General features: G+C 44.5%; 1 protein-coding gene across 1 annotated transcript in view; it reads right to left on the reverse strand.

Moving 5' to 3' along the window:
• Positions 1 to 3,967: 3,967 nt before the first annotated feature.
• Positions 3,968 to 23,972, reverse strand: part of LOC137562746 (intercellular adhesion molecule 1-like) — a 61,438-nt gene continuing 41,433 nt past the window's right edge. The window contains exons 4-7 of the mRNA XM_068274395.1: positions 22,426 to 22,710; positions 17,940 to 18,194; positions 12,533 to 12,799; positions 3,968 to 8,441 (exon numbers count right to left, since the gene is read on the reverse strand). Of these exons, the coding sequence (XP_068130496.1) occupies positions 8,260 to 8,441; positions 12,533 to 12,799; positions 17,940 to 18,194; positions 22,426 to 22,710 (989 nt within the window). The 3' untranslated portion in view covers positions 3,968 to 8,259. The remainder of the gene's footprint in view (positions 8,442 to 12,532; positions 12,800 to 17,939; positions 18,195 to 22,425; positions 22,711 to 23,972) is intronic.

Here is a 23,972-nt window from a genome sequence, read left to right on the forward strand (position 1 = left end):
TGCCTGATGGTGCTAGGCTCAGGAGGCCTGGGGGCTGGGGCAGAAAAACAATTTGGCAGTTGACTGGCTGGCTGGAGAGGACAGCCACCGCACCCACCTTGTTGGAGTTCTTCCAAGTCCTGCTGGCTGTCTAGCTGACTGGCTCGGCAGCTCCAGAGTCCAGCCTCCAGTCCCGTGCGCTGTCCGTGGGTCGGTGCGGTGCCTGGCCTGTGTGGGAGTCACACCGCGTGACTGGCGTGCCGCAGAGAGAGTCTGGAGAGTGACGCAGACACTCTCCTGTTGGCGGCAACTAGCTGGCTGCGCGGCGGGCAAGTGTCACGTGACACACTTTTATAACGCCGCTAGACGCCACCACGTACCCCCTGGGGCGGGCCGCTCTGCGTGACTGAGCTGAACCTGCGCCCGGCCCAGGGTGGAAGCGAAGCGGACATATCGCCAGGGTGGGTGGGAGTCCGTGGGAGTCTGGGACTGATCGCTGGGGTGGGTGCCACTGCCAGCCCAAGCCCTCGCCCTCCTCCCAGGCAGCCAGGCTCGGCTCGGTCCACTGCAGAGACAGATGACGAGCTGAGGTCGGGTCAGACACTTCCTAGTACTAAGTTGCGGCAGCCGGCGGGGGGCTTTGAGGGGGGCTAATGAGTCGCCAGCTGGGGCTGAAGCCTGGGTAAGCCCCAGTGTGGCGCCGCCACTGGCTACCTATAGTGGCTGCACCTATACCTAATTGGACTGGGGCATCTATTCCTGGCTACCTAGACTGGCTACGTCTATACCTGGCTACCTGTATTGGCTGCACACCTATACTGGCTGCACCTATACCTGGACTAGGCATCTTCTCATGGCTACCTAGACTGGCTGCATTTATACCTGGCTACCTGCATTCGCTGCACATATACCTCGCTACCTATAGTGGCTGCACCTATACCTAGTTAATTGGACTGGGGCATCTATTCCTGGCTACCTAGACTGGCTGCGTCTATACCTGGTTACCTGTATTGGCTGCACACCTATACCTGACTACCTATGCTGGCTGCTCCTATATCTGGCTACCTGTACTGGCGCACCTATTCCAAGACAGGGAAAGTGGGATACCAATACATATCTGGTATCGTTGGATTCAGCAGAATCAGGGCTTTTACAAACAGTAACATTTTTTTCAGTAAATATAATTCTTTTTTGAAAAAAAAAAAAAGCAGAAAAATATTTTATTTTGTATTTCACTTTTTTTTTTAACATATTACACTCAAAAATGTGGTTATATTGGTTATATCTCCAGAAAAAGTAAAACATTTCTGTGTTCAAGCCCAATTAATTACGGAAAAAAACAATATATAATATATTATGTCCTATTTCATGTAGGTTGTCAAAAATCCCAAGTAAACCTAATGAGTACAACATGTCTAAAAACTGCAGTTTAGGACAAATCAGCTGGCAGCAATAGGGTTAAAGCTGGATTGTCAGCCTCAAAATCAAATTCCAGAATTTTTTTTTTCTTAATGATGTATTTTTCTTTTTGTCAAGATACCCAATCACTTTCTTCCTTTTCATTTTCAATGCAATACTTTGCAATACAAGCACCGCTATGCAGTAATTAACTCAGATACTTTTTTTTTTGTAATAAAGCGTTTTTATTATAAAAGTCTACATTAAATTAAAACATGAATCAAATATTTACACACATATTACAAATATGTCAGACGATAAAACTGTTTCTGGATCCACCTAAGACAGAAGACTGGAGTGGTCTCAGCAGTCTCCCCTGGTCCGTGTCATTCTATCATGGGGTTCCTGGGTCAGTGGTGTTACGTTCTGCTTCAGATCAATCAGCCTTTAAAGGGAACCAGAGACGAACCTAAAAATGAAAAAAAGATGTTATACATACCTGGGGCTTCCTCCAGCCCCATAAGCTTGGATCGCTCCAACACCGCCGTCCTCTGCTACCTCTATCGCCGGTATCGGGTCCCGTCACTTCAGCGGGATGCGACCAGTCTTCCCCATGCACAGGGGCTCCCTCCGGCTTTGTATGCATGCGCCTGCGCAGTACGGAGGGAGCGCACTGCGCTTGCGTCGACTGGCGGAAATGACGGGACCCGGTACCGGCAGACAGAGGCAGCGGAGAAAAGCGACGTGGGAGCGATCCAGGCTGATGGGGCTGGAGGAAGCCCCAGGTATGTATAAATATGTTATCTTTTCGTCTCTGGGTCTCTTCAAAGGACATCTGAAGTGAGAAGTTTATGGATGCTGCCATATTTGTTTCCTTTTTTTAGCAATACCAATTGCCTGGCAGCCTGCTGATCTGTTTGGCTGCAGTAGTGTCTGAATTATCCCAGAAACAAGCATGCAGCTAATCTTGTCAGATCTGCCACTAATGCCAGAAACACCTGATCCGCTGCATGCTTGTTCAGGGTCTATGGCTGAGTGTAATAGAGGCCAAGGATCAGCAGGACAGCCAGGCAGCTGGTATCGTTTAAAACTAAATAAATATAGCAGCGTCCATATCCCTCTCATTGCAGTTGCCCTTTAAGGCCCAAACAGTTTTCAGGTAGGAAATTACAACTCTGACACCAGAATCCCTCAGAGTTCTATAGGAGAGACCAAGACAGATATTCAGCTGTTTTTTTTTCCATTAAATACAGGCTGTTGATGGGGACAATAACCCCCCTCTTCACTTAGTACCTTCCAACTCATAAGACTTCTAAAGAAGGCGACAGTCGATACAATTCACCAAACGATCTTTTGTTTCCAATCATTCGTATTAACGATTGGAAACAATTATTTGGAACCACTACCAGATTGAAATCTCCTAACCAATCCAATCAGATTGATGGGATCGATCTCATACTGTGCCCTCTGCACCCATAGTCTGGTGCCTCTTGTGCCTCTGCCTTGGCCCGGCTCGTGGTACAAGTCTGTTCACATGGTTAAAGTGAAAAGGGGGATCCTGGTCCCAGATAGCAACCCTGATGACTGATAGGGGCAGACAGATATTGAAAAGTGGCCTTTCCCAGCATTGGTTTTTACAAAGTACAACAGAAATAAGATTGTACAAAGTATCCTGAGTATATTATTCTGCTGCTATTATATGAATGACTGTAGAGGTAGCAACATGTCAGTATGTTTGCCAAGTTAGTCCTATAAAGTGGATCTTGTGTTGAATGATAGAAAATGGTAATTCTTGTCTGTCCGTTATCAGAGGCTCACTGTGAACAATTCAATTAACCGTTTTATATTAGACCTGTTCACATTTGGAAACAGCTGGTGGAGGCAAGCCCTGATCTGGGTTGCCTTTAAACTTTTGACTATGAAAAAAATCTAGAGCAATTCAGTGAATTAAATCTTAAAGTCTCTGAGAACAATATATGTAACAACAACAAAAAAAGACATCTTTGGGCTATTTTGTAGTTAGTACTCTTGACCGTCATTTTCCCTAGATGCCAATAAAATCCCAGATGTGTTTTCTGTACCACGGTTACGGCTGCCATGGCAACTACTTTCTTCCACTCTGTCTGCATCGGTTCCATGGTGATAAAACACTATCAATGGGGCACTATGGCGAAAAATTGTAAAATTAAAAATATGTGCAAACATAGACAAAAAAGAAGTATGTTTTTTTCCAGAGTAAAATGAGGCATAAATTACTTTTCTCCTATGTTGCTGTCACTTACAGTAGGCAGTAGAAATCTGACAGAAGTGACAGGTTTTGGACTAGTCTATCTCTTCATAGGGGATTCTCAGCATGGCTTTTATTCTTTATAAAGATATTCCCTAAAAAGTATTTAAACAATGATGCTGGCCAGCCTCCCTGCTCACTACAGTTTTTTGGCAGTTGGACAGAGAAACTGCCATTCACTAAGTGCTTTTGAAAATAAATCCCTGAGAATCCCCCATGAAGAGATGGACTAATCAATTCTGTCAGATTTCTACTACCTATTGTAAGTGACAGCAACATAGAAGAAAACTAATTTTCGGTTCATTTTACTCTGGAAAAAGCATACTTCCTATTTGTATATGTTTGCACATTTTTTACATTATACAATTTTTCGCCATCGTGCCCCTTTAAAAATAACAAATAACGTACAAAAAATGAAACAAACACACATGAAACTAGAGGCTGTGGAAATATATGAAGAATTCAGGAGCCATTCATGTCAAACTAGAATCCCACTGGGCAATGGGAAGCAGCCATAGGACACTAGCTTCCCCTGGCATCAGCAGAACATGTTAGCCAGTATGTATAGGCACACATGGCCCCTAGAATTCCCCCAGCCTGTATACTCAGTGATCACATACCGATAAAACACAACTCCAGCCAAAACTTTTATTTTAGTATGTCTAAAAAGAGCTAGATCCCCCTTTGTGTTCAATTACTCCGTGTCTCTATTTGTTGTCTAGTGGACATCAGACAGAACCTGTCAGTTTGGATTTTTTTTTGGTCTTTGTCCTTCACTTTATATCCTGATGATGACCAAAGTGCACACTTGAGGCCAGGTGGACTCTGAAATAGGAAATAAAGGCATTGTTTTACAGCAAGACAGACAACAGTAACAATCTTATGGTAACATACAGCAGTGATCTGACAGGAGCAGACTGCAATAAGAATCTGACTTAAAGGGGTTCTGTGATGGGGGGGGTTGAAAATAAAAACTGACACTTACCTGGGGCTTCTACCAGCCCCTTGAAGCTGTAATCTCCCACGCCGTCCTGCAACGATCAATCGTTCCCTGCCGCCGGTCCTAGTGTAATTCCGATCCTAGCAAGACTGCGACTGCGCAGCCATGGCCGCACGCCTGCTCACACATGCACGCATCTTCAGGAGCTTTCTGCCCAGACGAAGTACAAGAAAACTTCATACTGTGCCTGCGCAGTAAGCTCCTGATGACACGAGCGGGAGCACGCACTATTCATCTTGTTAATTGACCAGTGCTGGCGACGGGGAACAGGTGATCGGAGGAGGATGGCGCAGGACATGACAGCTGCAGGGGGTTGATAGAAGCCCCAGGTAAGTGTCCGTTCTTATTTTCAAACACCCCCCGGGAACCCCTTTAAGTCCTTACTCTTCCTCATTCAATCCAAAATTATGAAAATGGTGTTTTGTCTCGTGTTGAGTTTCAAAGACGTGACCTAGCTTATTGCAAAAATCAAAACCTGCAAATGAAAATTTCAGAGGTGCAAATCCACCTGTGTTAACCTCTTTTAGAGCTCGAAGCAGCAGGTAAATCTTGCCACAGGAGCTACAACCTATGGAGCCAGTAAGTGCACTCCCATTCCTGATAGGGAGACTAGCTGCCTTTTCCACCATTCAGTGCTGAGATAGTGGGAAGGAATCCTCAGTGGTGTGGCATCTATTCTATTAGCTGAGTACTTCCCAGATAGGGAGGTACTGATTGATGGAGATGCAGGCTTGACTCACAGTACTGATTGATAGAGATGTAGGCTTGACTCACAGCACTGATTGATAGAGATGTAGGCTTGACTCACAGTACTGATTGATAGAGATGTAGGCTTGACTCACAGTACTGATTGATGGAGATGTAGGCTTGACTCACAGTACTGATTGATGGAGATGTAGGCTTGACTCACAGTACTGATTGATAGAGATGTAGGCTTGACTTACATATTACCATTAACAAGAACACTGCTATAAAGCCAGGAACACACAAGCTAACCTGCAGGCAATATTTTAATTGTATTTTCCTGGTTTCTGCGGTACATCAATCAATGAGCCTCACATGTGCCTGTGCAGCGTTAGTGATGGTCATGTCTAGGAGAACTCATGGAGAAGCATGTGATCAGTTTAATCAGGTGATAGATATGTAAGTCTCTGATTTGCTGGTCATGATCATGTGATAAAGCAGGATGTGATCACAGCAAATCAGAGCTTTGCAAATCTATCAGCTGATCAAACAAATCACACGCTTCTCTATGAGTTCTCCTAGACGTGACCATCACTGTGCGACATGCACAGAACCCAACAGTAATTCGATTTAGCACATCTGATCACTTGGTAGCTGAGGAATTGATCGTTTGATGATGATTACCTTCCATACGGTCTGTGATAGGATTCACCGCCAATTATCAACTAATCCCGTTATTTTCATCGGACCATTTGCCAAGGGAATATTGGCTCTTGTGTACAAGACTAACTTGGTATGCCCATCGCAGTTCAAAATAAAAAATTATAACAGCGGACATACATTTTTTAAAGGTGAAACCTATCCTAGGTTACAGTAATGGCGAAGAAAGAAACTCACATTAAACAAAAAACCTGATCCTCACTCACAACATTTCCTGGAAACACACATATACTCTTCAGTCTATAATAGTGGCAGATGGTTACATGTTGTAAGGGATCCTTCTACCAGACTCTACAGTACATGAGCCCCCTATGGAGCAGCTCCAGACACTAGAGGGAGAGCTTGTGAGACACATTTACAGAGGGTGCTCATCCTTCCCTTCTCTATGGTGGAAGGGAGGGCTGTTTTACCACAAATGCCCTACTTTCTTCATAAGCTGAATGTCACGTAGGGTCCCTGCAGTAAAATGACACAGCACATCCAGATGTCCCCTCACTTGTCACTACAAGAGAGACGTTTGCAGCTATTATAACCCTAAGGTTCCTCTGTTGGTTCCTCTGTTTTCATGTTGTACTGAAGTGCTTATCCTACATTCCGGCATGATCCATTCCTATTCAATCCACATCCTGCTGGCCCCATGTCTAAGGCTTGATAGTATAACCAATGGCGTATTGCAGAATCCCAGAGGAAATAGTAGAAAGCTTTGATGGTGGTCTCACACACCCTGTTCAGCACTTTGGCCAATGGTGCATGAGGAAGAAGCAGCAGCACCTCAAAGCAAGTTGTTAATGGGGGACTAATCATCATGACTTCAAATAGCACGCCAGGAGAACTGACTATACTTGAATGGCGAAATAACAGGTCGACAATTTTATTTTTCCTTCATGCGATGATGCAAGTGAATGGGGCTTCTGATCACCAGAATAGATGCATCCTATCCTGTGCTGCCCATACTCATTCCTATAATATTTTTCCCTTCTCCATCCTGTATATACAAATTCTTATCCCATGCTGCCCATGCCTATAATAGTCTATCCATCCCCATCATTATCCATGTATCGATAGCCTACAGTAATGTACACATAGTGGGGTGCCACTAGCTCATTCTCTCCCCAGAGCAGAACGTACTGCAAGCCTAACGAGTGTCTCTACAGCACTCATTACAAAACTTCCACCTAAAACGATCCCTAATTATAAATCCCGGCATCAGTATCTACCCCGGTTATTAGATTCTTCATCACTCTACTTGTACTTCACTGTTCAGCTAATTGTGTCCAGTGTTCCTCTTAGCTTAGCAGTGTTCTCCCCAGTCTCTTTTAGCTGGGCGCTCCACTCGGCTAATTTCAGTGAGCACTCGGCTGTCATCTACTCTTCTCCTCATCCTTCTATGCTGTAAGCAGAGTTGCCCTGGCCCTGCATTCCCACATCGTGCTGTCGACCCAACACTGGCTTAGTGTTACCATGCCATCCTTCTTGAGAAATATAAAATAAGAACTGTGCACACTGTACAATTGTAATGCCACTTTTGAAAAAAACAAAACAAAAAACAAAACCCCTAAAAGTAACTGTTATGGAGCACAGGTACTTATTAACACACAATAAAACATCAGCATGTGGGCTCACTCAATAATAAACATATGTAGGCACTCAATAATAAGGTTAAGTCCAAAACTGAAAAGGTAGACTGAAGTCTGCTTTACAAATATTCCGTAACGAATAACATTTCTCCAGATTTTCTCTCCCAGGGGACTCACAGCTCTGTATGCAGAAATAGCCCACTGTCATAGGGCTCAGGAAAATAGATAAGCTTTTAGGTTTTTGGGGATGATATCCAGGGATGGAGACTTTCAGACAGGCTGCTGGGAGCAAGTTCCACAGAGCTGGAGCTGCTTGTGAGAAGTCCTGTGCACTGATCCTGGCACTCAAGATGACATTCCTAACAACAAGGCCATGATGGAAAAAAGCATCACATCTCCCAACATATCCTGAAGAAAAAAAACTAAACAATAAGTGTCCCCCTTATGTCCAGACCACAGTCACTTTTACCATGTCATAGTTTTTTCACAAGGGTTGAAAATGATTATTGCTGGGGGCTTCACATAAACATCTGTGTTGAGTAACAATGTTCCCTGCAGGGTATACATTCCATATGTCTGTGGGGCTAACAAGGATATTTCAGTCAATTCCAATCCTAGGCTGAGGGTTTTAGTGGCAATGGGACTTCAGTTGATTTAGGGTTCCGCCGCAACAGATTGTAAAAGCCTTTTTTGCCATTTTTACGGTAGCAGTAGTAGGAGACTCCCAAGACACCCATAACGACCAATGCTGCAGCTATAATTATCCAGATTATCCAATGGGGAGGGCTTCCAGTCTCTGTGAAGAAAACAGGAAAAAAATTACATTACAAGCATAGATAAGATATTTATTTTATTTATTGTATTTATAAAGCGCAAACATATTATGCAGCGCTGGACATTAGTTAAAGAAAACCTGTATTAAAAAAAACGCCCCTGAGGGGTACTCACCTCGGGAGGGGGAAGGCTCTGGATCCTAAGGAGGCTTCCCCCATCCTCCTGCGTGCCTCCGTTAGCCTGCCCGGGTCCCAGGAAGTGCGGCAATGTAAATACTTACCTCGCCGGGATCCAGCGCAGGCGTACTAGCGGCTTTTTGTTCAGGTAAGGCAGAAATAGCCGACCCGATCGATCCGCTCTACTGCGCAGGCGCCAGTCCTTTTGCTCCTGTGCAGTAGAGCAGATCCGATCGGCTTCAGCTATTTCCGCCTTACCTGAAGGAAGGGCCGCTACTGCGCCTGCGCTGGATCCCGGCAAGGTAAATATATCAAGCCTTGTCAGGCTTGTCGAGGGAGGATTGCGGGACACTTTGGGGGACCCAGCGCTGGATTGCCTGCAGCTACAGGGATGGGGGAAGCCTCATGGGGACCCCAAGGCTTCCCCCTCCTGAGGTGAGGACCCCCCAGGGGATGTTTTTTTTAGTACAGGTTTTCTTTAAGGTTACAGTCAAAATTTAGGAGTGACATACAGCAATAAGACAATACAGGAACACAGGCAAACCAGGTCACGCAGTACAGCAGTTGGCTGATGGTGTAATGGTTAAGGGCTCTGCCTCTGACACAGGAGACCAGGGTTCGAATCTCGGCTCTGCCTGTTCAGTAAGCCAGCACTAATTCAGTAGGAGACCTTTGGCAAGTCTCCCTTACACTGCTACTGCCAATAGAGCGCGCCCTAGTGGCTGCTGCTCTGCTCTGGTGCTTTGAGTCCGCAAGGAGAAAAGCGCAATATAAATGTTATTTGTCTTGTCTTGTCTTGTACAGAATGAGTACAAGGTAATGCTGCCTTAGTCACTGGATGGGAGCATGGAGATTAGGCAAGTTGAGTTTGTTCAGATCCATAGGATGGGTGTACGTTAATGGAGGTGCATGAACAGGTAGGAGACACAAGGAGGAGGACCGTGCCGAAGGCTTACAATCTACAGGGAGAGGTAGGGATACAAAAGGTAGTGGATCAGAATTTATCTGCATGTTTAGAGCACCAGTGGGGAGGGGTAGGCCAGAGTGAAAAGGTGCATTTTGAGGGCTTTTTTGAAGATGTTGAAGGAGGGAGCAGCCCTAAAGGGGGGAGGTAGTAGGAAGCTCCATGGTGTTGGAGCAGCTCTTGAGAAGTCCTGGAGGCGTGCATGGGATTGGGTGATGTGGGGTGCAGTCAGGCAAAGTTCATTGGAGAAGCGGAGTGAGCGGCTGGTTGTGTACCTCTGAGTAAGATCGGAAATGTAGGTTGGACAGGTTTTGTGGACAGATTTGTAGGCTAGATACAGTATCTTGAATCTGATTCTGGACTGGATAGGAAGCCAGTGGAGGGATTCTCAGAAGGGAGCCGCTGTGGTGGAGCAATGGGAGGAGTGGATAATTCTGGCTGCCGCATTCATGCAGCAGGGCAAACCGGGTCATAGGGAGACCTGACAGAAAGGCATTACAGTTAATTATGAGGGCATGGATGAGGAGTTTTGTGGTGAAAGAGTCCAGGAAAGGGCAAATCTTGCAGATGTCGTGGAGGTAGAAGTTGCAGGACATTGTGAGGTTTTGAATGGGGTGGGGGGTGGTGTTGAAGGAGAGTGCAGAGTACAGGGTGACACCCAGACAGCGGGCTTGAGAGGTAGGGCGAATAGTAGTGTGGTTAACAGTGACATGCACATCTGGGAGGGTCAGGTATGGCTGGGGTGGGAAGATCATAGATTCTGTTTTGTCCAGGTTTAGTTTCAGGTGCCTAGTGGACATCCAGGAGGAGATGGCTGATAGGTAGAGGAGACTATCAGGGGCGTAGCAATAGGGGTTGCAGAGGTAGCCACCGCATCGGGGACCTTGGGCCAGAGGGGCCCCTAAGGGCCCTCCCTTAACTACAGTATTAGCTCTCTATTGGTCCTGTGCTCATAATAATCACTTCTATAGATGTTTGAATAGTGGTAATCATTAACAAACTGTTCCCCATCCCCTTCTTGCACCTCTGACACTGTAGCTGCCATTGGCAGGTTTTGGTGTGCCGTACCAATTGTTATGTATAGAGTGCTTGGGGGGCCCCATTGTAAAACTTGCATCGGGGGCCCACAACGCCACTGGAGACTATGGTAGTGGTGGATAGGTCAGGGGTGTGGAGGTAGATCTTGGTGTCATCTGCATACAGATGATAGTTAAAACACACGGGCCCATATGCAATTCACTTTTTCTTTTGAGTTTTCTCCTAGGTAATATTTCATAACATTTCAATAAAATACCTTAAACACCAACAACAAGCAAGAAAATACTAAAAATATTTTTTATAGTACTTTTTCACCAACTTTTAGGTACTTTTAAATTGTAAAATGCTGAAAAGTTATTTTAAAGAGAATATAACAATGATCTCCTAGGAGATAACTCAGGTGAAAAGGTGAATTGCATATGGGCCAATGGAGGATGTGTATAGGGAGAACAGTAGGGGGGCAAGGACCGAGACTTAAGGGACTCCCACCGAGAGGTGGTTGGGGGTGGATGAAGACTCACTGAAAGAGGTTGGGAAGGAGCGGTTGGAGAGGTAGGATAAGAGCTAGGCCAGGCGAGGTCTTGAATGCCCATGCACTGGAGGGACTGGAGGAGTAGGGGATGGTCCACTGTGTCAAAGGCTGCTGAAAGGTCAAGGAGAAGGAGTATTTGCCTTCAGCTTTAGCTAAGGCGTGGTCATTGACCACTTTGGTGAGAGCGGCTTCAGTTGAGTGGGCAGGACGAAATCACGATTGCAGTGGGTCCAGTAGGGAGTTGGCATTGAGGTACTGGGTCAGGCGTTTGTGAACCAGACGCTCAAGGAGATATACAATAAAACCCCCATTATCAGTCACCAATGGGGATCGGCTGATGCCAGATAAGTGTAGTTTCTGAATGGTTGCTTGAGAGCCAGTGTTAAAAATAGGCCTAGCTAAAAAACAATGTTATACCCCATACTGTAGACTTACCATAAACTCTGTAATAATGTTGAAGTACAGTAATTAAAAATAAATTAAGACAAAAAACAGACAAAAAGCAGACTTAACCCACTTTTAAAGAAACTGTAATTCTATAAACCCCACATACCTATAGAGCTTTTAGCCAGCAACAATAGAAAGTTTTTCAGGAGTCTCTGATCATAGCCTGTGTGAAAAAAACCTTGTGAATCAGCTTTTTGCAACAAAGTCAGCGTTGGGGGATAGAGCTGTACCATGTAGATAGATTCCACTTCCCTGAGATTTTTTAGCTACAGAGAAAGGATCTGAAGTGAAGAACCTATACTTGCATGCTTCCCCCTCCCATTCAGAATGAGCTCTTCCTGGCTGTAAAATTTGTTTACTTCAGACTGCGAGGCAGACAGATACAGGAACAGCTGATGAGTTATTAGCACACTATTTCATGCTATATTTCTGTCACAGGATTACAGCCAGTAAGGACTGTTTCTGTTTGCTGGATGTGCTGGTCAAAGTCCTCTATAGTAAGTATAGAGTAAGTAGAGCAGAGCGTGCCGAGAGGGTCATACGCATAGCGCCTCGCCACTCAGTGATGTACTCCGTGCTGGGATGGGAGTATGTCACTGGGATTCCCGCCAGTCAACGCAATGCACTGAGCTCTGTCGTTCACACATAGCCATACACTTCCATTACCCCAAGCCCCAGAGCTTGCAGTAAAGCTGCTCTTGCTTCGGCTAGGATACTTCAAGCGCTCTGCAAGGGACCGCAATCAGTGTGAAAGTCTCCATAGACTTTCATTGCTTTTACAGCCCCTTGCGGTAAAATAGGGTAATGCAAGGCAGGTTTATCCTGCTAGTGTAAAAGGGGCCTCGAATAAACCACACTGCAGATCAGGGCCATTGTGAATACATGTAAAGTTATGTATTTGTAAGCTAAACATGCATGTGGCATATAATGCATGAGGGTTAAATCAGGTTACCTACCTGGCTGAACTTCAACATTCCTAAAGCCTGGTGATGCTCCCAATCTGTTTGTGGCTGTACACGTGTAGTTACCACTGTGATGAGGTGATGCTTCCCGGATGGTGATGGAACTGTTGTCTGCAGAATAGGTCACCTGGGCTTGGGGCGGGACTACCCAGAGGTACTCAGGAGGGGGCATGGCCTCTGAGTGACATGTTATATTAAATGAATCTCCTTTTCTGACTGGTGAATTTTCTGAAACGTTTATATGCAAGGGTCCTGGCGGATCTGAGAAACAAAACAAAATACAATACAATAAAATGTATCATGGTAATAAAGAGGGACCACAAAATCGGGTATTTACAAGATTATCTGAGGCTAAACACAAATCCCGCCTCTCTGTGTTTGGCATCATTATGCAGTATCACAAAGTAACGTGCAGCTCTACTAAGTACAGATGCCTAATTTTCCAAGTAATGTCCACAAAACGGAACAGTTTATTTGTTTTGTTTTTGCCAATTTGTTACTTACATCAATCATATATATATTTCCTTATGCTTCCATGGCAGGACTAGTGGGTAGTGGCTCCACCCCATTAGTGCCGCCATGGAGGTATCAGAAAAGGAAAATTACCATCAGGTCAGGTATACCATTTTCCGTTATATATGGGAACCCTATTGTTACAGAAGAATATTATATACATAGCATTTACATACAGGTGAAAAAATTAAAATATTGTGCAAAAATCCATTTATTTCAGTAATTCAGAAGAAGGAGAAACTAATATATGAAATAGACTCATTACATGCAAAGAGAGATATTTCAAGCCTTTACTTGTTATAATTTTATAGCTTATGGGAACATCAAAATCTCAGACCATTAGAATATTGTGAAAATATTCAATATTCTAGGCTCAAAGTGTCAGTTCTAGGTTCAAAGTGGGTTTTCTACAATATATCGCTATATTTCCCATAATTTTTCCTTTTTTTTTACCTGGTCTGCATGCCTTTGCTGAACTGTGCCAACGGGATTGTGGGAAGTCTTTTTTTTTTTATGTAAAAAACAGAAACTTCCCATCTTGGATAAGATAAGGACACTATGACCAGAAGGTAATTGAATCCCCCCTCCCTTGGAAGCGTTTACACAGTGATCTAAGCCTGTTATCAAGGTGATGTTTGCTGTGGGACGGACAGTAATCCCTAAAATAAGCAGTAAATTAACACTGAGCGGGGTTAAAAAAAAAAGGGCAGATGTGATAAAGGTAGCCATACACTGGTCGATTTGCCATTAGATCGACCAGCTGACAGATCCCTATCTGATCGAATCTGATCAGAGAGGGATCGTATGGCTGCCTTTACTGCAAACAGATTGTGAATCAGTTTCAGCCTGAAACCGATCACAATCTGTTGAGCTGCTTCTGCAGGAACAGAGCGGAGAAGACGCGGAGAAGATGCCGGGAGCCAGCGTCAGGTAATGTATACCTGATCGGATCGGCCGACGCTAGCGACGCACTCCCTATCCGCGGGCGATCGACTGTATTTTTCCGCACGCCGCGATCGACGGACCGATCCGATTTCGGGAGGAAATCGGATCGGCGGGTGCGTTTAGCGCGAACGTGATCGAATCTGCTGTCGAAACGGCCGCAAATCGGGCCAGTGTATGGCCAGCTATACATTTCCGAAAAACAGTGAAGATGGAAACCAGCAGAAATGTTATTTTCTTTTTTCATATCACATTTCTCTTAAATCTGACAGTGAACACTAACAAAACAACAGGAAAGGTAAGCTAAATAAAATATTTCTTATAGGATTTAAAAAAAAAATTCTCTTAATATTGAGTTTCATCCAACTAGTTGTGTATCCCGTGACACGTGTCCAGGCATAGGGGTCCCAGCTGCCAGGCTATCCTGATCTTCTGATTTACATAAGTACCCTACATTCTTATCCTACTATTAACCTTTTCACTGACCTCTGTGCAGTTTCCAAATGTAACATATATATGCTCAGGGGTGCGCGCTTCCTTGCGCTGCACATGACCTGACCGCCGCCATAGACATAATGTTTGCACGTGTATGGTCGCTTAACGGGATTTGAAATGAAATTTTGATGCCGCTGATCGCAGGAACCCCAATTACTTCTCTCTTTAATTTGCTACGACTGGGAGGGGAAATATTTAACCGGTATTTCAGCAGCAACAGGGTGAGCCGTCATTCGGCTAACCCTGCGCCGAACTGACTGCACGATGAAACAACACATACGCAGCTGCAGAGGCAAAGCTCTTCTGCAGTCTTTTTACAGTGGCTGATAAGAACTAGACAGTTTGATCCACCTAACCAAAGAGCACAAAGAAGTTAATTTCTTCAGCTACTATATGTGCAATTAAGACTTTTCATTATGTGCTGTGCAAGAGTTCAGGTTTAATTCTGGCATCTGGACAACCCTGCTACTTAATTGTAGAATGTATCAGTCATACAGCTGTATAACGCATTGCTGTCTCCTGCCACCCATTAGACTGGAAAATTCTAACATGCCTGACCACCATTTAAATCAATAAACTGAAAAACTGGGACTGTGAGGCCAAACTCATTGCTCTTAGCAGGTGAAGGTTCTTTAAGCATCAGGGACAGCCATACTTTTCCAGGAAAAAGAAAACACATATATAAGTAGATAACTACTTGTTCTACGTATAGAACATGTGTATTGTACTGTCCACGTTTTGATTTCAGTGAATTTTATATAGTAAATAAAGAGAATTCTGTTCCTGGCATTTTCCATTTTAATTCCCTCTGACTGAATCCGATCCTGATGTCATACTGTTTCTCCTAGAAACTGCACTGTTATAGCTAACTTGCTTTGTAAACACATGTGAGCACTCATAGATCAGATTTAAAGGAAAGGTTCAGGGAGGGTGGGTAAAAAATAAAAATCAATTTCCACTTACCTGGGGCTTCCTCCAGCCCGTGGCAGGCAGGAGGTGCCCTCGCCGCCGCTCCGCAGGCTCCCGGTGGTCTCCGGTGGCCGACCCGACCTGGCCAGGCCGGCTGCCAGGTCGGGCTCTTCTGCGCTCCAAGGCCTGGAACTTCTGCGTCCCACGCCGGCGCGCTGACGTCATCGGACGTCCTCCGGGCTCTACTGCGCATGCGCAGTAGTTCTGCGCCTGCGCAGTAGAGCCCGGAGGACGTCCGATGACGTCAGCGCGCCGGCGTGGGACGCAGAAGTTCCCGGCCTTGGAGCGCAGAAGAGCCCGACCTGGCAGCCGGCCTGGCCAGGTCGGGTCGGCCACCGGGAGCCTGCGGAGCGGCGGCGAGGGCACCTCCTGCCTGCCACGGGCTGGAGGAAGCCCCAGGTAAGTGGAAATTGATTTTTATTTTTTACCCATCCTCCCTGAACCTTCCCTTTAAGCAGCGTCTCCCTTCTCAGCTTTGTATCACCCTGAACTGCCTTCAGCCAACCAGTGAGGAGCAGGAATGTGGGAGTAGTGATGGCAAACTTCCTTCTCGTTGGCAATGGCAAAAATAGAGCTAGGCTGACTAAGATAGGATTTATTACAGCAGAAACATTTCTGAATAGATTGGAGTGTTTGCAATGCAGGGTAAGGCTGCAGGCTGCATAATAAACACACAGCCAGGGCGGTACAAAAATCTTCTGACTCCTCAGTTTATGAAACCACCGACTCAAATTCAGGCTCCGGGTACCCAAAATGGCTCCGACTCCCGACTCCTTAGTCTAATAATTACCAGGGCTGTGGATTTTGTACAAAAAACATCCGACTCCTCAGTTTATGAAATCTCCGACTCCGGGTACCCAAAATTGCTCCGACTCCAACTCCACAGCCCTGCATAGAGCAGTGGGAGAATGGAATTTGATTTTGTGGCTGACAATCCCCCGAAGTGGGATACCTGAAGTGACATGTGACATGATGAGATAGACATGCAGGGGAGGACTGGGACCTTTAGGCCTGGGGGGAAAACACAAACTAGAGGCCCGTTTTCACGGCAGCCCCAGCCCAAATGACATCACACACGTGCCCCACGTGCTATATGTCGGTAGTCACGTGGGAAATACAGCAAGGACACTCGAGGGACAGTGTGACAGGTAAAGTATGAATGCACTGGCTCCGGGGGGCACATAATACATTTTGAGTTACAACGGTTAGGGTTTCTATCACTTACACAAGTCCTGCAAGCAGCCCTTATGGAGTCTAGGGACTGTCTGTAAGCAGCCCTTCTGGAGTCTAGGGAGTGTCGAAAACTTTTCAACCTAGACAATATCTTATGTAGCTGTGCACATGCAGTTAACAATGGTGAGAGACCAGACAGATTTTTTTTCCCACGGACCCTGCAGGCAAGTCTCTGCTCTGTATCATGCTGTGTATACTTACTAGCTTGCCCATCCTGCAATTGCTCTGTAATTGGGCATTTATTTCCCTCATTCAGCCTTGTGTTTCACATTGCCTTATACAAAAACCTGAATTCACCAGGCACAGTGCCAGCCCTAAATCACTAAATGAGAGGCAGCCTGGGGGGAAATCTCCCCCCGTCCCCCCTGGCCAGTCCTCCCCTGTAGACATAGGTATGTACAGTGTCTAGCACACAAATAACTATGCTGTGTTCCTTTTTTTCTTTCTCTGTCTGAAAGAGTTAAATATCAGTTATGTGAGTGGCTGACTCAGTCCTGACTCAGACAGGAAGTGACTACAGTGTGACCCTCACTGATAAGAAATTCCCTTTTTTATCTCTTTCTTGCTCTCAGAAGCCATTTTCTGCTAGAAAAGTGTTTTATAGTTGAAATTTCTTATCAGTGATGGTCACACTGTAGTCACTTCCTGTCTGAGTCAGGATTAAGTCAACTACTTACATACCTGATATTTAAATTTATACTGGTTGAACTCGATGGACGTATGTCTTTTTTCAACCAAAATAACTATGTAACTCTTTTAGGCAGAGAAAGAAAAAAAGGAACACAGCATAGTTATTTGTGTGCTAGACACTGTACATACACATGTCTATCTCATCATGTCACATGTCCCTTCGGGTATCCTTTAATCCTCTGCACTCAAGTAGATAACAGACTATGGCCTCAATTCACGGAGCATTATCAAACATTTATCAAACACTTTATCAAACGTTTGATAATTTACCTCATGGGTAAAATCTCACTAAGGTGTTATATATTTGTTGAACGTTTTATCGGAAATACATTCGATAAATATATAACACCTTAGTGAATTTAAAATGAGATTTTACCCATGAGGTAAATTATCAAACATTTGATAAAGTGTTTGATAAACGTTTGATAATGCTCCGTGAATTGAGGCCTATATCCCTGAATGCCCGAGACTGTGATCTCATAGTGAGGCTAGTGTACAATGCTGAGGGTGGGGTTACTGACCAGGACAAACAATGCTGCCAATGTGACAAGACACTTACAGTACACAGTGAGATTCTGGCTTGATGTTGTCACCACTCTGCCATTCTCCTTAATAAACACTTCACAGGAAATCGGAAGATTAGGCTGTCTTCTGTTCACGATGATCTCTTCTGTGACGTCATACGATTTTCCATCACATTTTATGGAGATATGGAAATATTCAGCGCTGACCCCCATTATAGTACAGTTAGCGGTCACACTATCACCCAGGACTGCTTGATTTGCGGACAGACCAAATAACACTCTAGGAATCTCTGAAAACATGAAATAATAAGAAAGAAAATCAGTCATTTTGGACAATAACATTTTGTATTAATTTACTATGGTTAAAGTGAATCTGAAGCCAAAAAAACCCAGATACCTGTACTTGCCTAAGGAGAGGGACGGCTCTGGGTCCTATAGAGCCTTCCCGTTCTCTTCCCGGTGTCCTCGTTCCCCCGCAGGCTCCTCCGTTTGAATCTCCTGCTGCGGGAGACTCCAGTAGTCTTTGGAAGCAATCGGGGTCTGTACTGTGCACGTGCGAGTGCGCGAGAGAGGGTGCTCGCAAGTGTGCAGTACAGAGCGGCCCATCCTTGAGGCAGGGAACATACTTGATTTTCAGTTTTACTTTTTCTGCACACCAAGTGTGTTTCCATGCAGTAAAACGCATGCGTTTTTTCACAGCAGCTGATGTAATTGATAGAGAAAACTGCCAAAATGTGCAGAGTCAGGATGCAGAATGTCAGTTTTTTTTCTGCGTGTGAACAACACAGTAAGTGTGCACTAGCCCATTGATTAACATGAGTTCTCAGTTTTTCTGTGCAGAAAACGCGTACGAAAACTGTCAAGTGTGTTCCCTGCCTCAAAGCCCGAGAGCTTCCGAAGACTCCCAAAGGCAGCCAAACACGGACACGAACGGGAAGGCTCAGAGTTCCCCAACCCTGTCCTCAAGGCCCACCAACAGTACATATTTTGCAGGAAACCACAGCGTCTCAGCTGATTAACTACCTCTGGGGATTTCCACAAAAAATGCAATGTTTGTGGGCCTTGAGGTCTGGGTTGGGGAACACTTTATAGGACCCCTCTCTCTGTATAGGACCCCTTACCTATAAGAAGAAAGAACTCATGAGATAAACAGATGAGGAGAGGGAGAGATAATTCATGAGGCAAAACAGATAAGGGCCCTGACTAATTTAATTAACTTTTTCCTGAGTTTTCTCACAGGAGGTGTTTTTCCCTCTTTTTACACTTTTTCAGCACCTGGCAAGTGAAAAAATACTTAAAATTAGATTTAATTTCTGTGAGAAAAGTTAGCTGAATCAATAAACTTAAAGGATACCCAAACTGACATGTGACTTGATGAGATAGACATGTGTATGTACAGTGCCTAGCACACAAATAACTGTGCTGTGTTCCTTTTTTTCTTTCTCTGTCTGAAAGAGTTAAATATCAGGTATGTAAGTGGCTGACTCAGTCCTGACTCAGACAGGAATTGACTGCAGTGTGACCCTCACTGCCAACCTCGCCAGGTTGGGATCTACTGCGCCTGCATGAGTGCCGCTGCCAATCACTTGCACGTGGTCTGGAGTGTTCTGCGCAGATACAGAACTACTGCGCCTGCAGTACACGCTGACACCAATTGGTTTTATGGAGGAAAGGCCCAGCACGGAAGTGGCAGGCTGTATTCTGCGGTGCAGCTGCCTGTCGTATGTGGAGTGGATGCTGATCCTATATGCTCAATAAATAGCTTTTTTTATACTTGGAGGTGTGTGCGGAGCTGTCTTTACCTATCCAGATTCCAGGAGGATCTAAGGAGGAGTACCGAGTACTGATACGCTTTGATGCAAGCATCCCTCCGGTGAGTGTAATCACATAAGGGGGATTGTTTGTTTTTATTCACTGGAGGTGGGCATATCCCAGTGGAATGCCAGTTTGGGAATAAGGATTTGCTTAGCCGTACAGTACTTAGCACTATATGCGTTTTATTTCTATTCCCAGGGTGTTCCTACATCACCCCTGTAATGGGGATAATTAGACGTGAGCACTGTTGATTACTTTGGATTTATTTGGATTTATGAGGCAACTGGTATAGCATAAAAGAAAATAAAGTACTTAGGTATTATCCCGCCTGGAAAGTTTGGCAGCTTTTTGTTAAAGTTCTTTTTGCTCTACCAGGAAGATCTGACCATTTTTTCTGTTGCACCGGGTCCCAAGTCGGTATGATGCTCAGTTCCCAAGTTATGGGGTTTTGAAGGAGGGGTGTCCCCTGAACTTGGCTGTAGAAAATGCAATTGCAGAAGTACGGGTGGCACTAGACATGAGGATAAGCAGCACATCCGGTAGGTCTTCTTTCTTCACAGTATAAAACTGTGTCTTCAAAACTTATGGCAAGTGCCCTGGGTCTCTCATTACAGATGAAGAAGCAGCGCAGCTATGCACCCTCTTCTCCTCTCTGTCTTACTGGCATGGACAGGAGACTCAATACCACAGTGCTCTCTGCAGAAAAGTGCAGGGCACACCCGTCCCCCAAACACCCCCAACTTGGGAATGGGGCATTGCATTGACTCGGGACCCAGTGCAAAGGAAAGCCGGGACTTTCAGTTTTCCAAAAATGGTTAGATCTGGCTAGGGGATCAAACAGAACTTTAACATAAAGCTGCCAAACTTTCTAGATAGGATGATACGTAAGTACCTTAAATAAATATGGCAGCCTCCATATAATTCTCACCTCGGGTTCACTTTAAGGCTCAGGCTTTCACACTTGGCAATCACAACTAAATGTTGCCGAAAAGCTGCATCCCCTATTACAAGTGTGATGCGTTGTATACAGCGAAGCATGCAGTACCACTGAAAGTATGCTTCACTGCCACTGTAAATGTGCAAGTTTCCCTGCAAATGCACTGGATGCTGCACATTATCCTGACAGAACCCACCACAACGCTGATGCGCCAATGTGAACATACCATAGACAAATAATTGCACTGCGTTAGGATGTGTTTATATTGTCCATTTTAAGCGGATGCAGTGTGAAAAGAGCCTTACTCCTACGTTTCCTCACAGGACAGGTTTTCATGGGTACTTTCTGTTTCGTTGCCCCGGTCACTTTGGCGCAGGGTGAGACAAATGACAGCCGAATGGCGGCTCACCCTGGTGCCGCTCAAATTCCGGGTGATGTTAATCACATTTCCCCGCTCCCAAGTTGTAGAAACTCAGAAGGAGAAGTAATTCGGGATCCGGTGGTCCCAATTACACTGCTGCATGGCCATCGTGTCTATGGTGGAGCCCAGTTCAGGCGCAGTTCGTGCAAGAGCACGCTTCCAAATGACCTGCCTCGGTTTTCACACCTTATTAATCACTTAAGCCTCATCTACAGTATATCTACATCCTCTGTGACATCGAAGCCACAAGGATGTAGATATACGTCTTGTAGCAGAAGCACAGCTGTGCATGATTAGGCACTGCTCCTTTCTACACCTCTGGCACTGTCTGCTGCAGCAGTAATTGGTGAAAGGGAATATATGTTCCCTGAGACAATAAAATTAATTTTTACCATTAAAAATACTTGTATTTTCTCGGTTGATAGTGAAAAAACACACTGCAGCATTATTTCAGAATCAAATATCCTCACCATAAATTGTGTCAGGAACATAACATAAATGGGAGAAATAGACAAACAAAAATGTGGGGTTTTTTTACAGTAGCATTTTTTATTTTTAAACTGGAATTGGTAAAACTGAGAAGTAATGTGTTTTTTTCTATTTTTTCCTGGATGTGAAGTGGTTAATAGTATTGGTATTCAAATTCAGATAAGCATAGCTACCCTTGTTGTCTGGTTACCAGCTGTTGCTCTCTTGTTCCTTCTCCAGCGCAACCAATTTTTTTATGTGAGTGGTAGAATTTGTCCCAACTTGGAGAAAGATTTATGTAGGTAAATGAATTCCCTTTGTTGAAAGATCAAGAAACAGAATTGTCTTCATTTAAAACTCAGGTTTTAGAAGATACTGTTCTTGTGTGCTGACTAGTGTAGGCAGAGCAGGAATCAAGTTTAATCCATGGCAAGGTAAATTGGCCGAGTATAAAAGATACTGCGGTCTTTATTGGAAAGAGCCTCCATTTTGATAACTTGGTCATTTTTATTGCCATAACTGTTCCAGCTTATTTTGAGCATGTGTTTTGAACAGATGGTTAATGATTGCTTGGACATACTTAGGTAAAGACACTAGATCAGTGATGGCTAACCTTGGCAATCCAGCTGTGACAAAACTGCAAATCCCATCATGCCTCTGCCTCCCTGAGTTATGCTTAGAGCTGTCAAGAGTATTGCAATGCCTCCTGGGACTTGCAGTTCCACCACAGCTGGAGTGCCAAGGTTAGCCATCACTGCACTAAATTATGACTTTGGTAGGTATTATTTGAGCTCCTCTGAGGGACAAGGCTATCTACTCATTATAAAGTGGTGAGGAAAATGTCTGCACTATATAAGTACATAATTACAATAATACTTACCATAGATATGGATAAGGTTATGGCTCGACTTGCGATAGCTGAACACTTGAGATGTACAAGTCACGTTGTGCTCACCAGGTAGTAAATCACTGGTATCTACTGTGGAAGTTGCAGTTACTTTGTCACTGCCAATGGTGGAACTAATGTTAACAGGGTTGTTATCAATAGACAACTGTACAGTGACATTTTCTGCAGGAAATACTTGATGGGCATCACATGCAATTTTAGCGACTGTCCCTTTTTCCATCCATGTCTCGGCTGTAATTTGGGGTTCATTTGGCAAAGCTGTAAATAGAGGTCACCAAAAAATGAGTGATATATACAAAACATATTGACTTATTACACCTACAGTTTAAGACCAGTTAGAAAGCAAAAATAACTCCATAGTGAACAAAAAGCACTTATCTTTTAGAGAACACCCGAAGCAAAAAAAGTTCTTGAATTTGGACATACTGTATATTACTCCTGACACCCCCCATGCTGCTCATCGTCTTCAGGGTCCCTCCTTTTCCCTGACTGTTTAAAGGAACACTATCGATTCACATGTTTTTTTCAATTGAGATAGAAAATGTTTGGGAAGTGTTGCTAAGTACTGGCGTATACATTTGAATCTGTATCTCTTTGTTTACTTTTATCTAATGCCTTTCACATTTTTCAGTCTGCTGTAATCTGACACCAGAGTGATCCATGAGGGGAGGGGGAATTCCGATACATTGTATCTGTTAACCCTGTGTGTGCAGAGAGCTCGGTCAGAGACGGGCAGAGCTTTCTCTCACAGAGAGCAGAGGAAATGTATCTTGTGGGCAACATAAACATTTGTAATTGTGTGTCTAAAATATAACAAGCTTTTAATATAACTCTGCTTTAATATTACACTGTTCAGAGCACGTCAGACTGCAGAGATTCATACCTCTGCAAAGGAGACACTAAACTTAGCTAAAATCTACACACAATGAATTACAGCTTTTGCCTTTGATATTTAACATAAACAGTAGCCAGCACAACTGCCATCTACATGATTACTATTTACCTGCATCAGTGTTTTACATCAGCTAACATCTGGAAATACGCCTGAAAAAGGGGACTAGATCCCTGAAAGCTTGCATAATCCTTTATCAGTTAGCCATTAAAAGGTATTACTTTCCACAAGTTTTTCTTATTTCTACCTACATAATTTGTTTGGCTAACATGGTACAGAAACATTTTTACTACTAAACTGTAACGATCGGTGGGCGCAGAGAGTATCTGATTACCGGTGATCTGCAGTATCGCCGGAAATACAGATATATACCAGATTATAAGTGATCTGCAGTCTCACCGATAATCCGATATACAAACTAACCTCTGTTCGCCTGAGTAGAGTGTAGTGTTTTGGTGTAACAGTAACACTAGGAGGCCTAGGCCTCAGTGCAGCAAGGAGAACTGCACGTATTCCTTCCGCAGACCTGAGCTCTCCAAGACGGGAGGAGTCAGACTGACAGTAGGAAGGAAAGTCCGAGAGTGACACTCAGGAAGAAGTGTCACTAACAGGACTGGGAACCGCCTCC

This window comes from Hyperolius riggenbachi, chromosome 3, assembly GCF_040937935.1.
Source record: "Hyperolius riggenbachi isolate aHypRig1 chromosome 3, aHypRig1.pri, whole genome shotgun sequence".
Lineage (NCBI taxonomy): Eukaryota > Metazoa > Chordata > Amphibia > Anura > Hyperoliidae > Hyperolius > Hyperolius riggenbachi.